The sequence below is a fragment of the Pantherophis guttatus genome, chromosome 7 (genome assembly GCF_059756535.1).
Source record: "Pantherophis guttatus breed Tessera chromosome 7, ASM5975653v1, whole genome shotgun sequence".
NCBI classification, from domain to species: domain Eukaryota; kingdom Metazoa; phylum Chordata; class Lepidosauria; order Squamata; family Colubridae; genus Pantherophis; species Pantherophis guttatus.
The window spans coordinates 77,808,124-77,830,971 of record NC_142069.1 but is presented as its reverse complement, the minus strand read 5'-3'; the positions used below and the strand labels follow the sequence as shown (position 1 = coordinate 77,830,971).

At 36.9% G+C, this 22,848-nt stretch overlaps 1 protein-coding gene across 4 annotated transcripts in view; it reads right to left on the bottom strand.

Moving 5' to 3' along the window:
• Positions 1-22,848, bottom strand: part of CELSR1 (cadherin EGF LAG seven-pass G-type receptor 1) — a 178,840-nt gene that overhangs the window by 72,699 nt on the left and 83,293 nt on the right. For all 4 annotated transcript variants that reach the window (XM_034442075.3, XM_034442077.3, XM_034442079.3 and 1 more), the window contains exon 5: positions 17,298-17,386. In XM_034442075.3, the coding sequence (XP_034297966.2) occupies positions 17,298-17,386 (89 nt within the window). The remainder of the gene's footprint in view (positions 1-17,297; positions 17,387-22,848) is intronic.

Genomic DNA, 22,848 nt, shown 5'->3' with positions numbered 1-22,848 from the left:
CTGAGTCTGGATTCCTGCAAACACAACAGATTTCAATTCCCATACCCAAGTCTGAAACATCTACCAGCTAAGGAACACTTAAGCACACTCGATTGTACAAAGCTTTTCTACGTATACCCTTGTTTCCTATAAATCTTTCTCAAATGCTTACTTTCTGTACACATGTTTTTCAAATGTATGCAATCTGTATGCAAGAAACGGCACGTGTCACAAGGGCCATGCAAAAGTTTTTTTCTTTTTGAAGATCCCATGGATTTCATTAAGCCACCCACTGAGTTAATATGAATTGGATAATCTAATAGAGTTGTCTGCATGACCATACATTCTTTTTATTGAATAGATTTGATAACACAATTTATTCAATCAAGAATTCAAACCGAGTCAACTCAATCACATTGCACTCGTGGCAAAAGCACTGAGGTGCTTCCAGGTTGAAAGCATTAACCGTTGACATCACTGTTGCCCGGGGGACACCCAGTTGGGGGCTCCTTTCATGTCCCCAAAAGGAGCTGGAGCAAAGGACGGGAGCTCACCCGCCTCACGGCAGCACTCAAATCTCAAACATAGGCTTGCTACCCTCCAACCTAGTGTCCTAACCATGTGAACCACTGTGCTCCTACTCAACTCAATGAATCAAATGGTTTAAGTCAGATTATAGTGATTCACAACCTCACTAATTATAGATCAACTTTTTGAGTGTAATTCAAAGTTTTCACCTTGAAGTCCTTTAACACCCAGGAGCTCTGAAAGATTCCTTTTTTCATGCAAACCAGTCCATATATTTAGTTATTCTACTGAAGTTCCTCTCAGAGTGCATGGTAAACAAGCGGGTAGAAACAAAGCACACAAGCATCCCATTAATGGAATATATTACTATATCTCTCCCATAATGTCAGTCTTGCTCCAGCTAAGTCCCTAGGAAAGAAAGACCCTCGACTCCATTTGGTTGAAGTGACAGGTTCTTTTAGTAAGGTTTAGTGGTTGCAGCAAAAACGAGGATAGAACTGAGTATTCCTGTGCAGGTTTACACGGTTTTTCCCTCCCTGGTTCCCCCCCCCTTCGATCAGAACGTCAGTGTCCAATAGCATCCCAGGGCGATGTTTTGAGAACTGCTTTGATGTCAGGCGCATCTTGAAACGGCTTCGCATTCTTTTCCAGGCCAGTCATCCTCGGGCAACTGGATTAGTCTGGTTTTCACACGTCTGGTTTCCGTTAATGCTATTCCCTCCCTCCCTTTCCTTCCTTCTTCTTTCCCCTACACATCTTCCCCAAATGACTCTGCCCCTCCCCCATGCTTATGGCAGAATGCCAGCAAGCTTAGCGAAGGGTAGTGAAGATGGCAGAGCTGACACTTATGGGTATTAAAGAATAAACAATAATTTGTATTCTTTTTTCACAGGTTGAAAAAATGCCAGGCTACAATGGTTTGGAATCTTAGATGAAGTGCTTAAACGTTTCTCTTCCCCGTTTTCACTAGATTATGGAGCAATTTGCACAATCATCACTTTATGATTCTCACCTTCAAAAGATTATGGGTTAGCCAGCCTATAGTTCATACTCTAGCTTGTTGTTTCCGCTAGGATAGGAGTCTGAAGTATGAGTCAGTACTCGACTGAAAAATGTATTAACATGCACAGTACGTTTGTCAGCAATTCTTAAAGAAATGAAATGTTTTCTTTGAATTGCACAACAGTCATTGCGTGATTTGGTAAAAATTAAATTTGATATAAGGAGGTTGCCAACAGGTGCAATGTGCACATCCACAGACACACCAAATAACATTTTATATTTGAAAATCATCTTTATATTTCAAACTTGGTTTGCTGCAAAAATCTACATTTCATGATTATTTCCTGTTTTAGAATATTAGACTCTCATCTTTCCCCTCTATTCCTCCATCCTTTCCTTTTCTCCTCAGAGTTATTGCATTAAACTCATGAAATGGGGTGTGAAGCTAATTTTCCTCCTAGTGGTGCACTCTGGATAATGCGATAGCGTGTACTGAACGAACTAGCAACTGTTGGCAGTAGACTTTCTTGGCTTTCAAAATACATGGCAGCCACACACTAAACTACAAATAAATACCCATGAAATATTATTCTCTCTCACCATGTATAAATTAATTATACAGTACACACACTTTATGTCAGTGAATATTTCCTTTAAATAACTTTTTTTAAATGATTTGAAATGTCTAACTTCTTCTTTGTCAGACAAAGAGAGCAACTGTCAATAAATATATGCAATTTGGACATGATATTGTATACAAAATGTGATGAAAAGATGCTGTCCTTACAGCAGAGCTTACTTTAATTCACTGGTGGGATTCAAAATTTTTTACTACCGGTTCTGTTGGCATGGCTTGGTGGGCATGGCACAGGAAGGTTACTGTAAAATCTCCATTCCCACCCCACTCCAGGGGAAGGTTACTGCAAAATCCCCATTTCCTCCCGATCAGCTGGGACTCAGGAGGCAGAGAATAGATGGTGGTGGGGCCAGTCAGAGGTGGTATTTACTGGTTCTCCGAACTACTCAAAATTTCCGCTACCGATTCTCCAGAACTGATCAGAACTTCTGCTTTAATTGCATGGTTTAATATAACTCAGGTAGTCAGAAATGTGTTTCAGTTGTATATTTGCATACTTATTGCCAGTTTGTTATTTGGTAAGCCTTTTCCTCCAGTGGCCTGACTGCCCATAACATGTTTTCAAAATTCTAAATGTTTCTTTCCAAAAGTTAGCGCACCTTACTTATCTCCTCTCATTTGGTGCCAAGCGGTTGAAATAACATATAGGTCTGAACCTTACATCTACTTTTAAGAATATGCCCTTGTTCGTTATGATACGTAAACGTGATTATTATTATTTGTTACGCACATATCCTTTAGGCATAGAAAGTAACAATAAGAAATGCAACCATAACGAAGAGGGGAAATTTTTTTTACATAGTTTGAAAGCCATGCCAGATTATACGTATGTTAATCAGTAGCATGTATTCATTTACTGTTTCAAGTGGCTAAAGGTTAAGGAAAACCTGTTTCCTACTGACTTTGAAAAACTAAATGAATGTTTTCTTTTCAGAGTTATGTGGTGGGCAGAATAAATAAATAAATAAATAATCACCAGTAACTATGATTTTAAAGGATCATGCTCACAGGAGTCTAGTTTTTTCCACCTTGCAGCCTTTAATAAAAAAATAGAACAAGAAGCAGTAGTCTATAGGAGATGTTTAAACACCATGGGTGCACTTTCAGTTCAATTATGTTCAGTCTCATTAGGCACGCTGCCGGAGTTAAACAAAAACCCTCCTTCTATTGGTCTACCCTATGCCCAATATTCTAACATGAAGAGAAAGCCTTCGAATTCACAGAAGTTTGGCTGATTCTGTGATCAAAAATATCATTAATTGTTTTGCAGTAGGCACAGTTTCCTACTAAGCATCAAAACCAGGGTCTGTAAACATTCAGCAAATAAAGTCATCAGAGTTTAGAAAATTCTGACATTTGCAAACTAAAGGGAAGAGTTCAGTGAATAGGACAGAGGTTTTTTGCCCTGACCTATGAGTTTGTAGGCTACACAATTTGGAATAATATCACGAAAGTCAGCAATAGTTTCCCAATCTGCCATCTATCAGATGTGAGGAGACTTCAGGATTCCCAACTAAGGTAACCTTTGGCTATTTGTAACTCAGAATCTGAGGAATTTCAATGCCCACACATTTAAGGGGTATCTAATTGGGGACAATTATTTTAAGGCTCTTTCACTCAAAACAAAAAAACAAAAAAAGGTAAATACATTTATGAGCAAGCCACCACAAAAAGAACAGTATTTTGAGGTAGGAAAACACTTTCTACTAATGGCCAACAGGAAAAACAAATACTGAACATAAAGGCTTTCTTCCTTTGATGTCTCATTCGCTCCCTTCCCCCCCTCCCAACTCATTAACAACACTGGATGTTGTATGTGCTTGTTTTGGGATGGAAAAGAATTTACACCCATAATGACATTTTCCACCCTATGAGCCAAGATCTTTAAAAACCTAGAAAAACCTATTTTCTTTTCCTGATGCAATATATATTTAGGTTTTTCTAGGTTTTTCAGTATTAATAGAGAGATAAACTCAAGGGAGAAAAATAGGAACCGAATTTTAAACTATCTAGTTTTGCATGTGCATAAATTCATATAAATTAACATAGTCATCAATCAGCCTTCAAAGCTACAGTTGTTATTAAGGAACTGTCTCATATTGTTCCATGGGAAAACCAATCCCAGCCACTTCTTCTTATAAATTACAAGTATATTCCAAGTATTTTAAAGGGGAAAATATCTGGTAAGTTTCAGAAACCTTCAAGTCAATTCTGTGCATGTTTTCCTCTGGCTATATTCCTTTGCATCCATGAGGGTTCAAGTAAGTATGCATAAAATTACAGTGCATATAACTGACATGATTTAGGCCTGATTCACATGATCAATCAAATCTTTACAATCACAGACCAGCATAAGAAGGGTCAACAATTAATACAAACAATAATTTTAAAAGCTAAACAATATGAAATACACAAAGTTTAAAAAACATTTTAAAAAAGCAATGCACATAAAAATCAAACATCTAAAAAAACCTATAAAAGAGATAAAAATTAATATATGGCTATAGAGATATGGAAGGGAGGAACCAAGATGGCACCACCTTCTGAAATAAGCTCCTGGGTTGCCACAGGCCAAATAATTTCTGGATTAACTCGACATCCCCCAAAAAGCCACCCAAGGGCAAGAAAAGCACCTGGGACAACCCCAGCAATATTACTGGTTCACATGAGTAAATATTGTACCAATTTGTTGCATCTAAGAGAGAAATCGTCAGATTGTAAGTAACCAAAAGTATATTACATTGCTACACGTAGCAGATGTCAACACAGAAAAACCTGCAAGATGAAAAACATACCTGGCAATGAAATGGGAACTCGGGCGAAATACCTTCTGAACTTTGCCAATTCAAGGCTAGTTCTTTGACATGTGAATCTACTGTGCTTTCAAAGGTGTGTTTTTTTCTACGCCTCCCCCACTTCCAATTATAATTACCATATTTTTCGGAGTATAAGACGGACCTTTCCCCCCCAAAAAAGAGGGTGAAAATCTGGGTGCGTCTTATACTCCGAATGTAGTCCCGCCCAGCTTCTCAAACGGAGGTTTCAGAGGCTGAAAAAAGCATCAGAAAAGAAGCTTCAGAAAAGAAGCCCCCAAACAGAGCTTCAGAAAAGAAGCCTCCAAACAGAGCTTCAGAGGCTTTTTTTCTGAAGCTGTTTCAGAGGCTTTCAGAGGCAGGAAAAAAAGTTTTTTCTGAAACAGAGTTTCAGAAGTTTCAGAAGCAGGAAAAATAAAAAAAAAAAGCAAGGCACAGAGCTCACAACCAAGGAACCTGTTGCTAAAATTCACCTCTGGGAACAGCTGATTGTGGGTATTCCGGAGGCCAATCCACCTGCTTTTCTTATTTTCCTCCCTAAAAACTAAGGTGCGTCTTATACTCCGGAAAATACGGTATTTAATGTTTATAAGGATTCCCCTTTCTGAATCCTCTATGACCATGATGACAAACCTATGGGACACTTGCCAAAGGTGGCACACAGAGCCTCCTCTATGGGCATGTACGCCACAACCAGCTGCTTTTCTGGTTTGCGGTGTGCGCATTCACACCAGTCACCTGGGCTTCGCGAGCGCTGGAGCGCTGGAAACATGAGGACCAACTGGCCGGTGCATATACGTGCACCAGGACAGCACATTTACACTGTTATACAAGCTGTATACTCACTACTTTACATTGTAGCCAAGTATCACTTCTTCAGTGTTATCACATGAAAAGATATATTTAAATATTTACAAAATGTGAGGGGATGTACTCATTTCTGTGACATACTGTATTTCAATAAGTTAACAAAACTACACCACTTGGTACTATCGTGAGCCATGTCCTTTTCCAAAACAGCCTTTCAAATCTCTGCCTTGGTTTTTGTATTATGTGACTATCCGACAAGGAATTTAAGGGATAAAAGACTTATTGGGTATACTGTTCTTAGTCAACTCCTGCAACAACTGCTATCCTAGGTCATTTTTTAAGAAATAAATTGAAAGGAATTTTTTATTTCTAATGTTTCAATTGAAACATTTATCATTTTAGTCTTAGGATCCCGCAACCTAAGATATAAACGCAAGCTATTAATAAGTACTTTGTATTTATGCACATCTCATTCACATTGGCATAAAACAGCCAATTCTTATATCTGTCGCTTAATTTAAAGTGGGAATTTTTTTTTTAAACAAGAAAGAACATATTTACATTGTTGAATACCGAGATCAAGAATTTATCACGGTGAATAGTTCCTCATACTCCTATGTCCAGCACTTGAAGAATTCACCATAAGGACTTTCAAGTGTACACTCATCTGTAGTGAATCATGCAATAAACGTCAAGAACTCAATAGTTCCGTAAATAACATCACATCTGCCTGCAGAGGAGAAAGTAAAGAAAACTGGGAAATGATGTGCCCATGAGCATTGGCCAGCTGGTCTGCACACGCGCTGGAGCGCCAGAAACCCGAAGATCAACTGGCCAGTGCACATGTGGAAACCCAAAAACCAGGTGGTGACCAGGTGGTCTTTGGGTTTCCGGCAGTGCGCGCATGTTCCGGTTTGGGCACCCGGTGCCGAAAAGGTTCGCCATCACTGCTCCATGATCTCTTGTGTTGATACAAATGAATATTCAGTAAAACATCATTTCCCAGTTTTCTTTTCTTTCTCCTCTGCAGGCAGATGTGATGTGATTTACAGAACTATTGAGTTCTTGACGTTTATTGCACAATTCGCTACAGATAAGTGTACACTTGAAAGTTCTTATGGTGAATTCTTCAAGTGCTAGGCATAGGAGTATGAGGAACTATTCACCATGATAAATTTCTTGATCTCGGTATTCAACAATGTAAATATGTTCTTTCTTGTTTAAAAAAAAATTCCCACTTTAAATTAAGCAACAGATATAAGAATTGGCTGTTTTATGCAAATGTGAATGAGATGTGCATAAATACAAAGTACTTATTAATAGCTTGCGGTTGTATCTTAGGTTGCAGGATACTAAGACTAAAATGACAAATGTTTCAATTGAAACGTTAGAAATAGAAAATTCCTTTCAATTTATTTCTTTAAAAAATGACCTAGGATAGCAGTTGTTGCAGGAGATGACTAAGAACAGTATACCTAATAACTCTTTAATCCCTTAAATTCCTTGTCATATAATTACACTAGCTGGACGTCCGTGATTCGCTACAAAACTATGTGATCAGGTATAATAAATTGACACTTAAAGCCTGAATGACACTTAAAGCCTTAATGTAGAATAAGGCAACTGGCAGTTGAAACAGAGGAGAAGGGGAATAGAATGTCCCAGCCCGCAGGCCGGATGAGTCACGTGTTGGCCGCGCCCACACCCAGTTTAGCAAAGGAGTAGCATCAGAACGTGTTAATATAAGGCAACTGGCAGTTGGGACAGAGTTCCTTTCAGGTGGGGAGGGGGAGTAGAACATCTAACTCCTTAGCATCAGAGTGTGTGAATATAATACTGTATATGAAATACTAATGATCTGATGGTCATTTCGAAAAATCCTTTCTTAGTGAGCCACCTAGAAAACAAGAGGAACATACGTGCCAATTTCAAGTTTGTAGGCTTTAACGCTCTGGAGATTTCATGATGAGTGAGTGATATTTGGCGTTTTTATATATAGATAATAATACAAAAACCAAGACAGATATTTGAAAGGCTGTTTTGGAAAAGGACATGGTCCACGATAGTACCAACTGGTGTAGTTTTGTTAACTTATTGAAATACATTAAGGTACGTTAAGCTCTATAATTTTCTAATCATTGTGTACAGACGGAATCATAGATGCATAGTCTGAAGATCCAGTTGAACATCAATGTGGGATTCACTAGAGTATCTTTGACAGATTATGATCTAGATTTGAAGTTCTTCAGTGAAGGAGTACTCACCACTTCATGTAGTGGCCCATCCCACTGGTTGACAGCTCATATAAACCAAACTTTCTTTCTGATACTTATCCTGCTTGTTTTTTTAATTTGTCAAGACTCTTTAAACCATAGTATATTTAAATTAAAGATGACCTCATTAAGCTTGACTTCTAATTACTATAAGAATACAACCACACTGTTTTCTAGGAGGCGAAGTCCACTCACAAGTTAGGATAGTGTCAGCCTTCTTATTTACATTGAGAGAAGGTGTGTTTTGAACTAATTACAACAAATTTACACTTGCTATTCTTTGCTTTGATGATGGCAATCATCAAAGCAGTCTGTGGTTTGAAATTCTGTTACAGACAACTTCTTTAAACTTTCCAAACTAAAGCAAAGATATATCCCTTTTACAAACAGTCTCAATAAAGAACTCTCCACAGGTTATTTATAACGTGAGCCATGCTCTTCACAAATTATCTGCTGTTTTCCAATCGGCAGGAAATGGATGAGCAGCCTATGGATATGTTTGTTTGGGTGGATACATGTGCAATAGAAGATAATATATCTGTAGTTTCCTACACTTTATTTAGTTTTCAACCACAAGTTACATGTATATAACTTGACCTTAATTCTATGGTTTAGCTCATTTTCTTGAGCAACCTGTTCTATGATTGTAGTATTATTCTACAATGGATTTAGAAAGTATCCTTCTGCTTTGTTAGCATTTTTAATCTGCAAAATAAGTAAAATTTGTGATGGCTATATATGATTTCACTCATTGTCTGTTTTGGCTCAATTTATTAAGAGATTTGTTTTCTGACTACGATATATTGGTAGCTGGCTGGATTCTACTGTGGTTTGTGGGAGGCTGACATCATGTCTGGATGGTACTGCATAATGACAGGGAAACTGCAAGTATGCCTATTCATTGGCACCACCAAAATACCAAGATTTCATGAATACTTTAAAAACTGACAACTAAAGTTCTCTTTCTTAACTAGGTATCAGTTATGGTTCTCTGTAAAAACCACTCTTCACCAGTCACTCTTGCATATATCCATACAAAAGAATCTACAGATAGTCCTCGGCAGGGGGTGAAATGTACTTACCTTTCCTATCGGTTTGCTGATGTGCACGCGCTGCGTGCGTGCTCGTTTTGCCTGCGAGCTGTCATCTGCATGCGTGCCATCATCTGTGCATGTGCAAAATTTTCTGCGCAGATGCTTTAAAAATCACTGTGCCGCACGATCGTCGGAACCTTTTTTTTTTTTTTTACTTTTTTAAAGCATTTTTTACTACCAATTCACCCGAACTGGTATTAGAAAAATATTTTAAAATTTTTTTTAAAAAAAGTTCCAACGATCTCGCATCGCTCAGCTGATCGTCAGAACTTATTTTTTTACTACCGGTTCGGCAAACCAGTAGCATTTTTTACTACCAGTTCAGGCGAACAGACCCAAACCGGTAGTATTTCACCCTTGAGTTAAAGCCTGCGCCGCAGTCTTGTTTTGTCTTCATCGCTACTGGTGCATATTAAGAAATAAGATGATGTTTTATGAGAGGCTGGTCACAGATCTAACTTCAGATCACATAAGAGCCTTGGTGGTACAAAGGACTAAAGTGCTGTTAAAGTAGCACTTAGCTGCCAGCTGCCTGCAATTACTGCGAGTTCAAATCTCACCAGGCTCAAGGTTGACTCAGCCTTCCATCTTTCCGAGGTAGGTAAAATGACCCAGTTTGTGAGGGCAATAAGATGACTTTGTATAAAAAAGAACACCACTTTGGGGGGGGGGTGTCAAAAGCCCTACTAAGCAGGTATATACTAAAGTATGAAGGCTATTGCTTAACGAATTGTAAGCCGCCCTGAGTCTCCAGAGAAGGGTGTCATATAAATCGAACCAATCAATCAATCAATCAATCAATCAATCAATCAATCAATCAATATTACTATTACATTTTGAGCCAAATTTTAAAAGAAATGTCCCTTGCACATTTTACAATTTTATTTATCTGGAATAAAACCATTTTTCTTTGAATATATTTTAATTTCAAAATGGGAATATCTGTATAAATAGCACTAGAAACAAAATGAAAGAATTAAATTGGAAATTAGCTTCGTTTTCCAGAGGAAGACGGTGGTATACAGCTTTACACCAGCCTAAAGCTGATTATGTCAGGTGACTTCTATCATCATACAAAACCTGTTTTCCCCTCAGGAAATTAGATAATCAATCTTTCAGCTGCGCAGACAACCAGCTACAAATGGTGCTTCCATTTGTTCATCAGAGATTGCAGAGATAGAGTTATATTTTTAATACTGTTTTCAAACAATGCCAAACTATTTCAACTACTCCTCAACATATTCACAAAAGAAAAACTAGATAAATAATCCTGTTGATCCTCACACATAATATAGAATTAGAAATGTAAAATACGTTAGTATTTTATTGTGTAACTTGATCTGGCATTTCCCATGAAAACATGCTTCATTTAATTTTGGATAAAGCTTCATTATATATTTAAAGAAAAAAGGTAATTTAATTAGTAGATTAAAGATAGCATATTTTACAGCAAGGGAACTTGGAAACGCTTCAAAGATTTTAATTTCAAAACACTCAACTTTATAAAATCAGTCAAAATCCTGTTTTCCCTTTAAGACTCTTTACAGGTGGTGTAATAAGTTAAAGACATATGCAGCCTTAAAACTGTACCCCATAACTCATCCAAACTACTAATAAAACTGGAATTTAGAAATACTTCCTATTCTTTAATAAGGAAATACATTCCTATTTTAAAATTGCTTTGTTAAAAAAAAACAAGGGTTTGTGAAGCTGCGTTTATGACTAATGGACTTTAATAATTATGGTATTTTACCTACATCAAGCACCCTGAAGGATAACAAGATGTCACAATTTTCTCTTCGGAATATTACAAAGATAAAAAGAGACATAGTGAGTTAAAAGCATTGGGAGTTCTGTAAACTTGGGAAGTAAAACCAACCAACCAACCAATCAACCTGGAAGAAGAAAGTATAGGTGGTCCTTGATTTATGACCAAAATTGGGACCAGAATTTCCATTGCCAAACAAGGCAATTGTTAAAGAGAATCATATCTGATTTACTTTCTTTTTTGCCATGGTTGTTAAGCAAATTTGTGCAGTTGTCAAGTGAATCATTCAATTGTTAAGCAAATGTGGCTTACCGAATTAACTTTGTTTGTTGGAAGCTGGCTGGGAAGGCTACAAATGGTGAACACATGACCATAGGACATTGCAACTCTCATAAATACATGCTGATTCCCAAACAACTGAATCTGATCACACGACTGTGGGGATGTTGCAATAGTTGTAAGTGCGAAGACCAGTTGTAAGTGGTCACTTTTTTTCAGTGCTGTTTGCAATTTTGAACGGTAGCTGAATGGTTGTAAATCAAGGACTACCTGTAATTCCCAATTTGCTGCTGAGAAAAATATTTGAGGTGTCATCCATGTTTAAGTTCTGGAAGATTTTATTTCTTAGGAATACATGAGCAAAATACATGGGTGCATTAACTATCGGATCACCGTCCATCCACTCTTACTGAAACAATTATGTACTTCTATGAATCACTAATTCATTGAAATGGCAGTAGTTCAGGACTGATTCAATACCATAGATAGCTTTTTTCAATTCTACATTTTAAAAAATATTTTCTGGCAAAAACTGGAAAACGAACTATAAATTAAATCTCTAGTTCTTTCTTTCTGCTTTGAATTCATAACTTGACCTTATATAAACCACTCAGATTTAGTTCCCTAACAACAATTATATAGAAAACAACTAAGAGGGTCTTGGAGGCTCTGTGAAGAGCTTCAGAAATATGAAAGTGGTGTGTATCGTACTATTACTATTACTACTTTTATCAATCAAATATTAATTAAGGCGACTGCTACCTTCCCCAAGGTATAAACTGGAGTTTATACGTTATACATATGTACACAAAGACAACTGATTTATAAAGCCGTTTTGCAGAATGAATAAATAAATACAGTTTTACTCGTATATACGAAGCCCAATAAATTGAAGCCAAATGTGAAAATACCTTTCATTTGAAGATTTTAAAAAATAAATGTTTAAGAAACAAAAAGTAAAGGAAGCTTCCCAAGAAATATGTTGATACATGAATACAATTGGTAAATAGATTAGGAGAAACCAATTGACTTGAGAAATCTGGATTTTAGCAAAAAACAGGAAAGTAAGCATGCATATCGTCTCACACAGAAACTACAAAATTGAATGTAAGCATCAGCCTATCTATAACTATTAAGGATCACTTAGAAATAGTCCGCCTCCCTCCCAAGTCTTTTAATGGTGCCTTATTGTGCCGGGGGTGGGGTGGGGGGAAGGTCCTGGTAAGAATGAGTGAAGAATGTTGGGAATGCACATCAAATCCAGGCAAGGGTACCCAAAGTTATCCTGTAGATCAGGGGTCACCAACCTTTCGGACCTCAGGGACCACTAAATTCATAATTTTAAATCCCGCAGACCACTAATATGAAGTTAAATAGTATTTAGTGCAATATAAAAAAATGCAAATAATTTTTCTGCGGATCACCAAAATTTTCTCGTGGACCAACAGTGGTCTACAGACCACTGGTTGGTGACCACTGCTGTAAATGTCAAACCAAGCAGGCAACTATATCAGGTAACAATGATATTGGAGAATGCCGGAGGCAGAGAGTCACTTTAGAGACAACAGCAAAGGTATCATTTCATATTGCATGGGAAAAATCTATTCCTGTATTTTCTCATTTATATTTATATATGGCGAAGTCCAGGTTACAAGTTGGAATTCATAAAGGAATATATAAGAGATGTATAGAAGTTTATACAATGAATGATTGATGTTTGAAGTGTCATAAAATTATCAAGCATTCATATCGTAAAGTATCAAACTTGGCTGATTTGCAGCAGCTACACAGCAACGTGGTAAAATATGCTATTGGCATAACAGCCAGTACCTTGATTTCAAATCTGCTACCTGCATGTAATTTAAGTGATGCAATGCACCTGGATGATTTTGACATATCAGTGCTGCATCAAGTTTAGACACAACATCCCATATATTTATTGGCACAGTCCAAAATTTTTAAATTACCTTTGTCTTAGAAAATCTCTGTGGTACTTTAAGACCTTGTTAAAACAAGAGCTTACCAATAAACTGCCTCCGAACATATATTGCTTACAGGCAAGTCTTGATTTCCAGTTCTGTAGAATTTGGAAAGGAAGCCTTAAGGGAAAAGGGAGCACAACAAGGCAAGCTTGTGGTTTAGCTTTGCTTGCAGTACCCAACAATCCAACACAGGCAAATTAAGCTGAACTTGTGCAATATCTCCCTTCTTTTTTCCTCAAATATATTTTTTATTTTTTACTATATAAAGGAAAAGCAACCATTTCAATGTCTATATAAACAGTGTGTTGTCTGGTTAGTCAGGGGTGCGCTTCAAAAATTTTAGCAAGGGGTTCTCTGCCCAGTTGCGGGGTGGGCATGGCCATGGTGGGCGTGGGCTAGTCAGCCTCCTGCAAGGGGGGGGTGTTTTTGCCCTCCCCGGGCTCCAGAGGCTTTCCTTGAGCATCCGGGAAGGCGAAGACAGCCTCTCAAGGGTCCGGAGGCCCTCTGGAGGCCGGAAACAGGCCTTTCCCATTCCCTTCCCAAACTTCCGGTAGGCCCATTTTTCACCCTCCCCGAGCCTCCACACATGCCCTGCACTTACCTGCATCCAAAATGGGCTGTGTGGGGACTCCTGGGAGGGGAGGGGCGGGGTCACCCAGGAGTGGGATTTGGGGGTTTTCCGAACTGCACAGAATCTTAGCTAGAGGTTCTCCCGAACCCCTGCGAACCCCCAACAGCCCACCCCTGGTTACAGTTAATTTGAGCTATAGTCTTCTTCTTCTTCATCATCATCATAATGTTCATTAGTAGTGATCGTATAATAACAGTATTTTCTCCACATAATATTAATACCATGTTTCCCTGAAAATAAGACACTGTCTTACATTTTTATATTGCCTTATTGCCATGCGCTCAAAAGCCTGATTGGGCTTATTATCAGGGGATGTCTTATTTTGGGGGAAACACGGTACTTAATTGTTAATGCTAAATCATATTGATAATAAACGTATCATAATAAACCCTCATGGTAAAATTAATCCTTCGCTTATAATTTTAAATATTCTAACTTCTGTTTCTGTTATTTAACCATAGATAAAATGAATCCCATATTTCAAAATATTCCGTATCTTCCTTCTCTTTAATTTCAAGTGTTAATCTATCCATTTCTGCACATTCTAGTTTTGTTTTGTTTTTTAATTATTATCTTCTCATCTCCACACATTTCCAATGTTGTGCAAATACATTTCTGGCTGCTGTTAACACATGTAATAGGAAATACATAGTCCCTTTATTATATTTTTCTGGTATGATACCCAACAGAAATATGTCTCCCTTCTTATTGGGTGCTAAGAGTTGATGAGGCTTCTCTTATTTCAAAAAGAAAAAGGAGTTGTGTTTCTTGTTATTATCTAGATACCACAAGCTGTTATTTCAATATAATCCTTCTCCACCCTGCTATCACTTAGGGGAAATCTATACTTCTTATGGGCCTCCAAAATGTGAACTGCATAATATAAACTGTGTAATATACTTATCTGGTTTAAAAATTTCCTTTCAATGTAGCATTTAGGTCACCTACCACGATGTCTTTAGATTTAAGAAGGAGAAGGAGAAGGAGAAGGAGAAGGAGAAGGAGAAGAAGGAGAAGGAGGAATAACTTCATTGTCACTTTGAACGTACACTAATCGGCATACATTAAAATGAATTTTTGTTGCACACAGCTCTCAAAGGGTCACCACCTCCAATATACACGACATAAACATGAATAAATAAATAAACAAATGAATGAATGAATGAATGAATATGCATATACCCACATATATTATATGACACGGAGAAACAGCACAGTCAAGTTCGGATGTATAAATGCACATGGTGAGAAAAACGAATCTTGCAAGTTTACCAGACGGATGGCATAGGGAACAAAGCTGTTACAGAATCTGGTAGTCCTGCTAGAAATACTTTGAAACCTCCTCCCAGAGGGGAACAACAGAAACAGACCATAAAGTGGGTGTGTGGGGTCTCTAACAATGTTTTGAGCTCTAAGCACATAGTGCTTATAAGCAGTATCCTGAATAACAGGAAGAGCGCTTCCTATAATCTTCTCGGCTGTCCTTACCACTCTCTGTATGGACTTTCTATATGAGGCACTGCTGCCACCAAACCAAATAGTGATGCCGTTTGTTAAAATGCTCTCAATCAGGCCTCTGTAAAAAGTAGCCAGGACGGAAGGAAAAAGATGTGCTCTCCTCATCCGACGCAGGAAATGCAGACACTGGCTTAGCCATTTGGGCTTTTTTGTTTCTTAGTGTTGGTTACATATCCTTGTATAATCACAGTATCTCAATAATCTCAATTTGGATAGAACATTACCAGAAAACGTCAGGACTGTAGGATAGATAGGGAGATAGAAAAACTGCCCCAAAAGGCAACCATGGCAAATCACTTGTACATTACTGCCAAGAAAATTACATGGGTGTGTCCTTATAATTAAGAATTGTGCCTGACTCAAGGGAATCTTTATCGTACAAGTTCTTTCATTGCTTTCATGCTATGGTATTTTTATGTTCTTATTTACATTTTCTAAATTTCTATTTGCTGTAGTTTTAACTTCTTGGAGACTGTTCTGGGAACCTACTGAAGTGTGGAATATAAATTAAACAAGCGAATAAATAAGGCAAAAAGTCAACTATTGATTTGAGATGGCAAACAGGCCTGCAAAATCTTATGCCGGTGCCATTATTAAACCAGTAAACTGGTTTACTGAGTTCTAAGAGGTGGAATTTGTGTTTTTATAAGCAGTCTTATCCATACACAAAATGATTTTTCTTGTCTGTAAATAATCATATTGTTTGAAAACTGCTTTATTACTTGAACAAACTTGGGATCCTGAAGTGAGGCGAAACTTTATTTTTAACTAATGTGCGGGATCACTTTTCTTTTTAAAGAATACCCTGGAGCAATGTCAAGTCGTTATCTTTTTGGCAGCTGCTTAAAATTCTAAACCAACAACCACACCATGAAACCCAGACTTTTGCTGATATATAAGCTTTTTCCCAGGATTCTTGGCCAACATGAACCAACGACTCCAGTAAAAGAACTATGGATTACTCTATCATCTGTCATTTTATCAGTGTTTTTTCAACAAAAGCAACTGAACTGTAACAACCAAATGCAAGGGTATAAGCTGCAGATTGCAAGAAAATTTATGGCAAAGACTAAGTAGGTACTTAAATAAGCTGCAAATAGCTATCCTCTCCCAGTAATGTTAAAATAAAAGATAAAGGAATAAGAAAGAATGATGTCTTTCATAAAGAACTCAGGGCAATGACCTCATGACATGTAGAAGTAAACAGAGACAAGCTTTATGAGGATGAGCTGCAGTCAGCCTCAGGCTCACATATTCCGATGACAATGGTGCCGTGAGAAACTTTAGAAATTTAGCTCCATTTTAATTTAATCGTAATTTTCAGTAACGTTTTCGTTCCTATATTCCAGGTCCATATGACAACTTCATTTACAAACAGAAAGAGATGTTCCCCAATATTCTGGTATGAATATTAAGTTATTTACTGTTTTGTTATGATATAAAAATATTACCCTCTGCCTTTTTGGGAGGGGAGGGCTCATCCTTATTATCCTGAACTATATATATTTAGTGTTATTTTCAGCCAGGTCTCTCTATTGTGGGCAAAGGTCCATCCTCCAAGCATTCTGATTCAAAAACTCTTAAGTTTACATTGAAACTAGATATTAAACTAGACATACCCAGTTCCTGCAACCGTTCTTCATATGTTTTAGCCTCCAGTCCCCTAATCATCTTTGTTGCTCTTCTCTGCGCTCTTTCTAGAGTCTCAACATCTTTTTTACATCATGGCGACCAAAACTGAATGCAATATTCCAAGTGTGGCCTTTGTGAAGAATAGTCACAAATGGTTCAAAAATACTCATTCATCATTATGGAATATATCCAATTAACCTATTGCAATATTAAAAAATGCATCAGCCCCAAAGCAAGTTTTCCATTCCTGCATGGCTTTCAACCATAAGGACTTCCTTGGTTTATGTTAACAGAGAAACCGGTCCAATCCATTGAACTTATAGAGAATATCACTAAAAGAGCATTCCTTACCTTGTTATAATACTGCACTTGGACAGAATGCCACTGCCCATCACTAACCCCTCCTGGAACAAATGGAGCAACTGTTGTGGTGGTTTCTCCTGAGAAATAGCATGGAAGAGAGAGAGAAGAAGAAAGTGTTCAACTAAAAAGTTCGATTTTTGAAAACATTCATTTTCTGCAATTAACAAAGACGTTAATCGTATTTGGTACAATCAGCAGCAAAATATATTAAACAAAATATTAAGTAGATTAATACCAAAGATTTTAAAGATAAATCCATTGTACATATGTATGCATATACAGGTAGGCCTCAACTTACGACCCACAATTGAGCCCAAAATTTCTGTTGTTAAATGAGATAGCTGTTAAGTGAGTTTTGCCCCATTTTACAACTTTTCTTGCTACCATTGGTAAGTGAATCATTGCAGTTAAATTAATAACACAGTTGTTAAGTGAATCTGGCTTCCCCACTGACTTTGCTTGTCAGAAGATCGCAACCGTCATAATACAAGTCAGGTGCCAAGCATCTGAATTTTGATTACATGACCATGGGGATGCTGCAATGGTCTAAGTGTGAAAAACGATCCTAAGTCACTTTTTTCAGTGCCGTTGTAACTTTGAATGGTCACTAAATGAACTGTTGTAAGTTGAAGACTATCTGTACTGTACATTGTTCCCTTAATATAGTTATGAATTAAGACAACATATAACAAAGTCTTTCAACAGAACCATGTTTTTCAAGATTAGGGTTAGGGTTAAATACTTAAATTAAGTTAAATACTTGGATTAGAAAGGGTATGTAGAAAAATAATAATAAAGAGAACAATTTACATAGATAAAAGCAGTTTGAAAACGATGCTGAATCTGGCAGATTAAAGATCTGTTGGAACAAAAAGAGGCATTTAGCAGAGAAAGCTCAAGTTTTGGTGTGACCTTTTCCTGACTGCTAGCCATCTCCATCACTTTCAAAATAACAGAGAATGAAGTGTTGTGTGTCTCCAGAAATGAAGATTTAGAGAAGATACAGACAGCATTGTACATGATAGGAGATTATTTAGGCGTTTTCAAAGTTTTTTGAGTTATGAACGCTGCTATGGTAAATGGAAGAAGGTAAAGTTAGTAAAGATAGAAAATGGACTGTGAGTGAAGGTTTTTTCGCCTCCTGTACTAGTGACTTCATGGAACAGTTTGAAAAATCCTGCTTTGGATATCCAGGAGCCACCAACCCATATAAAGCTAAATATGCATAACTCTGCCAATTCATCTGTACTGGAATGGAAATTTAATAACTTCCCAGTAATGAATGTATACTAATACCTTTGCAGCTATATGTCTTTCCTGCTGAAGTTTCAAACACAGTCCCATATCTCATATCACATTGTGACTTCTTTTTAAATGGACAAAATCAGGTATATTAGCGTAAACTGGACAAAAACAATTAGAGGCTCTTAAAAGAGCTTACAGGATCAAATGTGAATTTAGAAGTACTTCCAACCTGCAAATTTCTTTTCCAAGGGGACTGTTACATACTGATTACAATCGGAGGAATGTAAATACAAGACATTAGCAAGCATATAAAATTACATTTAGAAAAGCATTTGTTGCCACTCAAATTGTCACTTACAATTAATGACAACAATAACATTAGCTGTAAAGTGGCATAAACAATGTTAACGGCAACAACAAGCAATTTATGGCAACTATAAGTATATATCCATACAAATGTATATTGTATGTTTCTAAGGTGTCTTTGTGCTGTAGCAATTGTTCTTCATCAAACACTTAGAAAAGGAATGAAAACAAATCATATGCAAAAAGTAAATATTTAGGATAAACCAAGAAAGTGAAAACAACTGCAAACTGACAAAAGATATAGGAATTTCTGTGTGTTTTCTTCAGGCTGGAATCTAACAAGAATGTCAGATAAGGTGTTGGGGGAACAAAGAAAACATTTTTCTTCCCAGAAAATTACAGAAGTTCTACCCCTGCCCTGAATGTCATGGCTTCCTTTCTTTCACATTGAAATGTCTTTTAAAGATTGGATTTGATAAAGAACAAACTGCCAGATAAGTTATGCAGACTAGTACAACCAGCCCAGTGACTATTCACTGCTTCTCTGAGGTAATAGCAAAACAAATATCTGCAGGAAAAGTACACAAGGACCTGTCAAAATGGGCAGGTTGGGTTTATCATGAGTGACTTGCTGGACAAAAGTTTCCACTAAAGAAGAATAAGAAAAAAAAAATGGTTAAGACTTAAGACCAACAACGTATACAATAAACCTCTCTGTATTTCCCCAGTATTCTATTCAAATGCAAACATTTACCTCAGTTTGACACACACACCTGCTTGGGTCATACAGAAAGGTGTTCAACTGAGAAAGGAACACAAATATTGCCTTTCTCTAAAGATGGTGAATATACTTCTGTGTTGTTTTTATGAGCATTTCAAGAGGAACACCCACTATTCTTTTTTGAGAAGCATTTTGGATCTGAATAGAAGTGAAATTACTTGCAAAAGAGAAAACTTTAATATTCCTTAATAGGTAAAGGTTCCCCACGCACATATGTGCTAGTCGTTCACGACTCTAGGGGGCGGTGCTCATCTCCATTTCAAAGCCGAAGAGCCAGCGCTGTCCGGAGACATCTCCATGGTCATGTGACCGGCATGACTAAACGCCAAAGGCGCATGGAACGCTGTTACCTTCCCACCAAAGGTGATCCCTATTTTTCTACTTGCATTTTTTATGTGCTTTCAAACTGCTAGGTTGGCAGAACTTGGGACAAGTAATGGGAGCTCACCCCGTTATGTGGCACTAGGGATTCGAACCACTGAACTGCCGACCTTTCAATCGACAAGCTCAGGGTTTTAGCCACTGAGCCACCGCGTCCCACTTAATACTGCCTCACAAAAACATGTTTCTTTCTCCTACATCTGTTATAATGTCTGAATGCCTATTTGCAGTTGTAATTATTCAAATGCAACATGTTGCACTTGTGAGCCTATAGAAGCGATTGTCAGAATTGTACAGAATTGAGTCTAAAATATGTTCCATTTTCATACAAATAATCTCTTGATTACCACTGAGTTGGATTTTTTGAAAATAAATTTTACTTTATTTCCAAAGTTATGATACAAACTTCAACAGAAGAAAAACTAGCAAAAACTAAACAAGACCAAACATGGAGTTGGATTTTTAATCTATATTTGCACGTAAATTAAAAGTAAATATGTACAGTATGCCACACATTTTCTCAATGAGTAATTAAGGAGAAAAAAAAACACTCCTAAGTCACCTTAAGTAATAGATTATAGTAGTTGCTGATATGTGAGTATGAACAATGGTATCCATGTTTTAAAAAAGCAATTAAATGCAGCTGGAACAAATACTGCAATGTGCATGGAAATATCCTCTCCATCTATGATGGCTGAAAGTATTACTGTAGTAGAGTCAAATAAAGACACTCTCAATTGCAGTTGTTGGCAACTTCACAGACAAATTCAACTTGCTTTCTCGATAACAGTAGAACAGCACTTTGCCATTGCTTCATACCAATGTCTCAAAAGAATTTCTCTGATCTGACCTAGCTGGCTTATTCTTGAAATAAGCCACAGTAAGTTAGATGCTACCACTTTGATGTGATATAAACTCTGGACTATGGTTATTATTACTAAAATTTATCTTCTGATCAGAACATTTATTTCATTCCAGAGGTAGGTATGTTTTTTTTCTAACTTGTGTATTATTTCATAAACAGGATTTTTCATAAAACAGACATTTATTCAATGAACTCATATATTCTGTGGACTGTAAATGCACATATATCATTTAATATCTTGAAGATCCAATAGAATTTAGAAAAATGAGTGTAGGAATATTCAATTGCTCTGATGTTTTTTGCCATAAATCTTTTGCAAATTGCATCTGGCTACTAAGGTTTTAAACAAAGATGTTCTTGCAGGATTAGTGTTCTACCTTAGCATTTCTCCTTCTCTAGATAAGAAGGCGTTTGCAGGTTACAGACATAACAAACAGTTGATACAATCTAGACAGAAATCTTCTCCAGCTACTGTATATTTTATCTTGATTTGCAATTAAACTTAGTAAATAGAAAAGTACTGCTTTGGGCAAAAGCTTTAAATCTAAATTTAACTGTTGCATTTAAGGACTTGAACTCTGAACTTTTCAATGTGCTATGATCCACAGAATAATCACACAAAAAAGTCCTATTAAAAATATATTCAGAATATAATCATATTCATAATCATATTTACTGTTGAGGATTTATCATAAATGTTTATACATGGCAGATTCTCTATATTTACATCATTTCAGCTTCATGGTGTAAAAATAATCTGAAAACTACTTTCCTGAATCAGGTTCCGGTATTTTCTAACAATTTTTCATTTTTCTTTTTTTCTTCTCTTTTTTTCTCTTTTGCTTTCATCCATCCATCCATCCATCCATCCATCCATCCATCCATCTATCTATCTATCTATCTATCTTTTCTTTTCCCACTCCCTCTCCCCTTCCCTTCCTTCTTTTCTAAATTAAACATACATGTAATTGTAAAGGGGGACTCTAACAAAGGGAGATTTGTAATTTTATTTACAAAACACGAATCTTTAAATAATTTTGTCAAGCACTAATTTCAGTATTAACAGGTTTTAAATTCTCTTTTGGGATAATTTATCATGAATGTATTTTTACTTGAAAGTGAATCTAAGGTTTATTTATAGGACAGTGTCCACAGAGCTGCAATCTGAGCCCTTAAACAAAACAGGGTTTGTTCTGAATTTACATGCACGAAATTAGGCTGTTATCTATGTTTTCACATAAAGTAAAATAGATTACGTTTTGTCACACATTCTCTTTTCAAGGCAGAGTGAATAATTTAAGATTCACACTTCTGGTTCACGTACATGAACCTTCCAAGCACTTGAGTTTTCAATGGACTCCTAAAGAAAACTAGGAGTTTCCATACTTTACAAAATGGAGTACTTGTAACTCAATAACTGCAGAAAAAACAATTGCTACCAACCTGCCTTCCATTGAGCACCTGTATACTGCACCAGTCAAAAAGAAGGCTGTTGAAAATATTTACAGACCCCTCGCATCCTGGACATAAATTGTTCCAACTCCTACCCTCAAAATGACGCTATAGAGTACTGCACACCAGAACAATTAGACACAAGAACAGTTTTTTCCCAAACGCCATCACTCTGCTAAACATATAACTCCCTCAATACTGTCAAACTATTTACTAAGTCTGCACTACTATTAATCTTCTCATCATTCCTATCACCTATCTCCTCCCACTTATGACTGTATGACTGTGACTTTTTGCTGTATCCTTATGATTTATATTGATTGTTTCCTAGTATGATTTGATTGCTTATTTGTACCCTATGACTATCACTAAGTGTTGTACCTTATGATTATTGACAAATGTATCTTGTCTTTTTATGTACACTGAGAGCATATGCACCAAAGACAAATTCCTTGTGTGTCCAATCACACTTGGCCAATAAAAAAATTCTATTCTATTCTATTCTATTC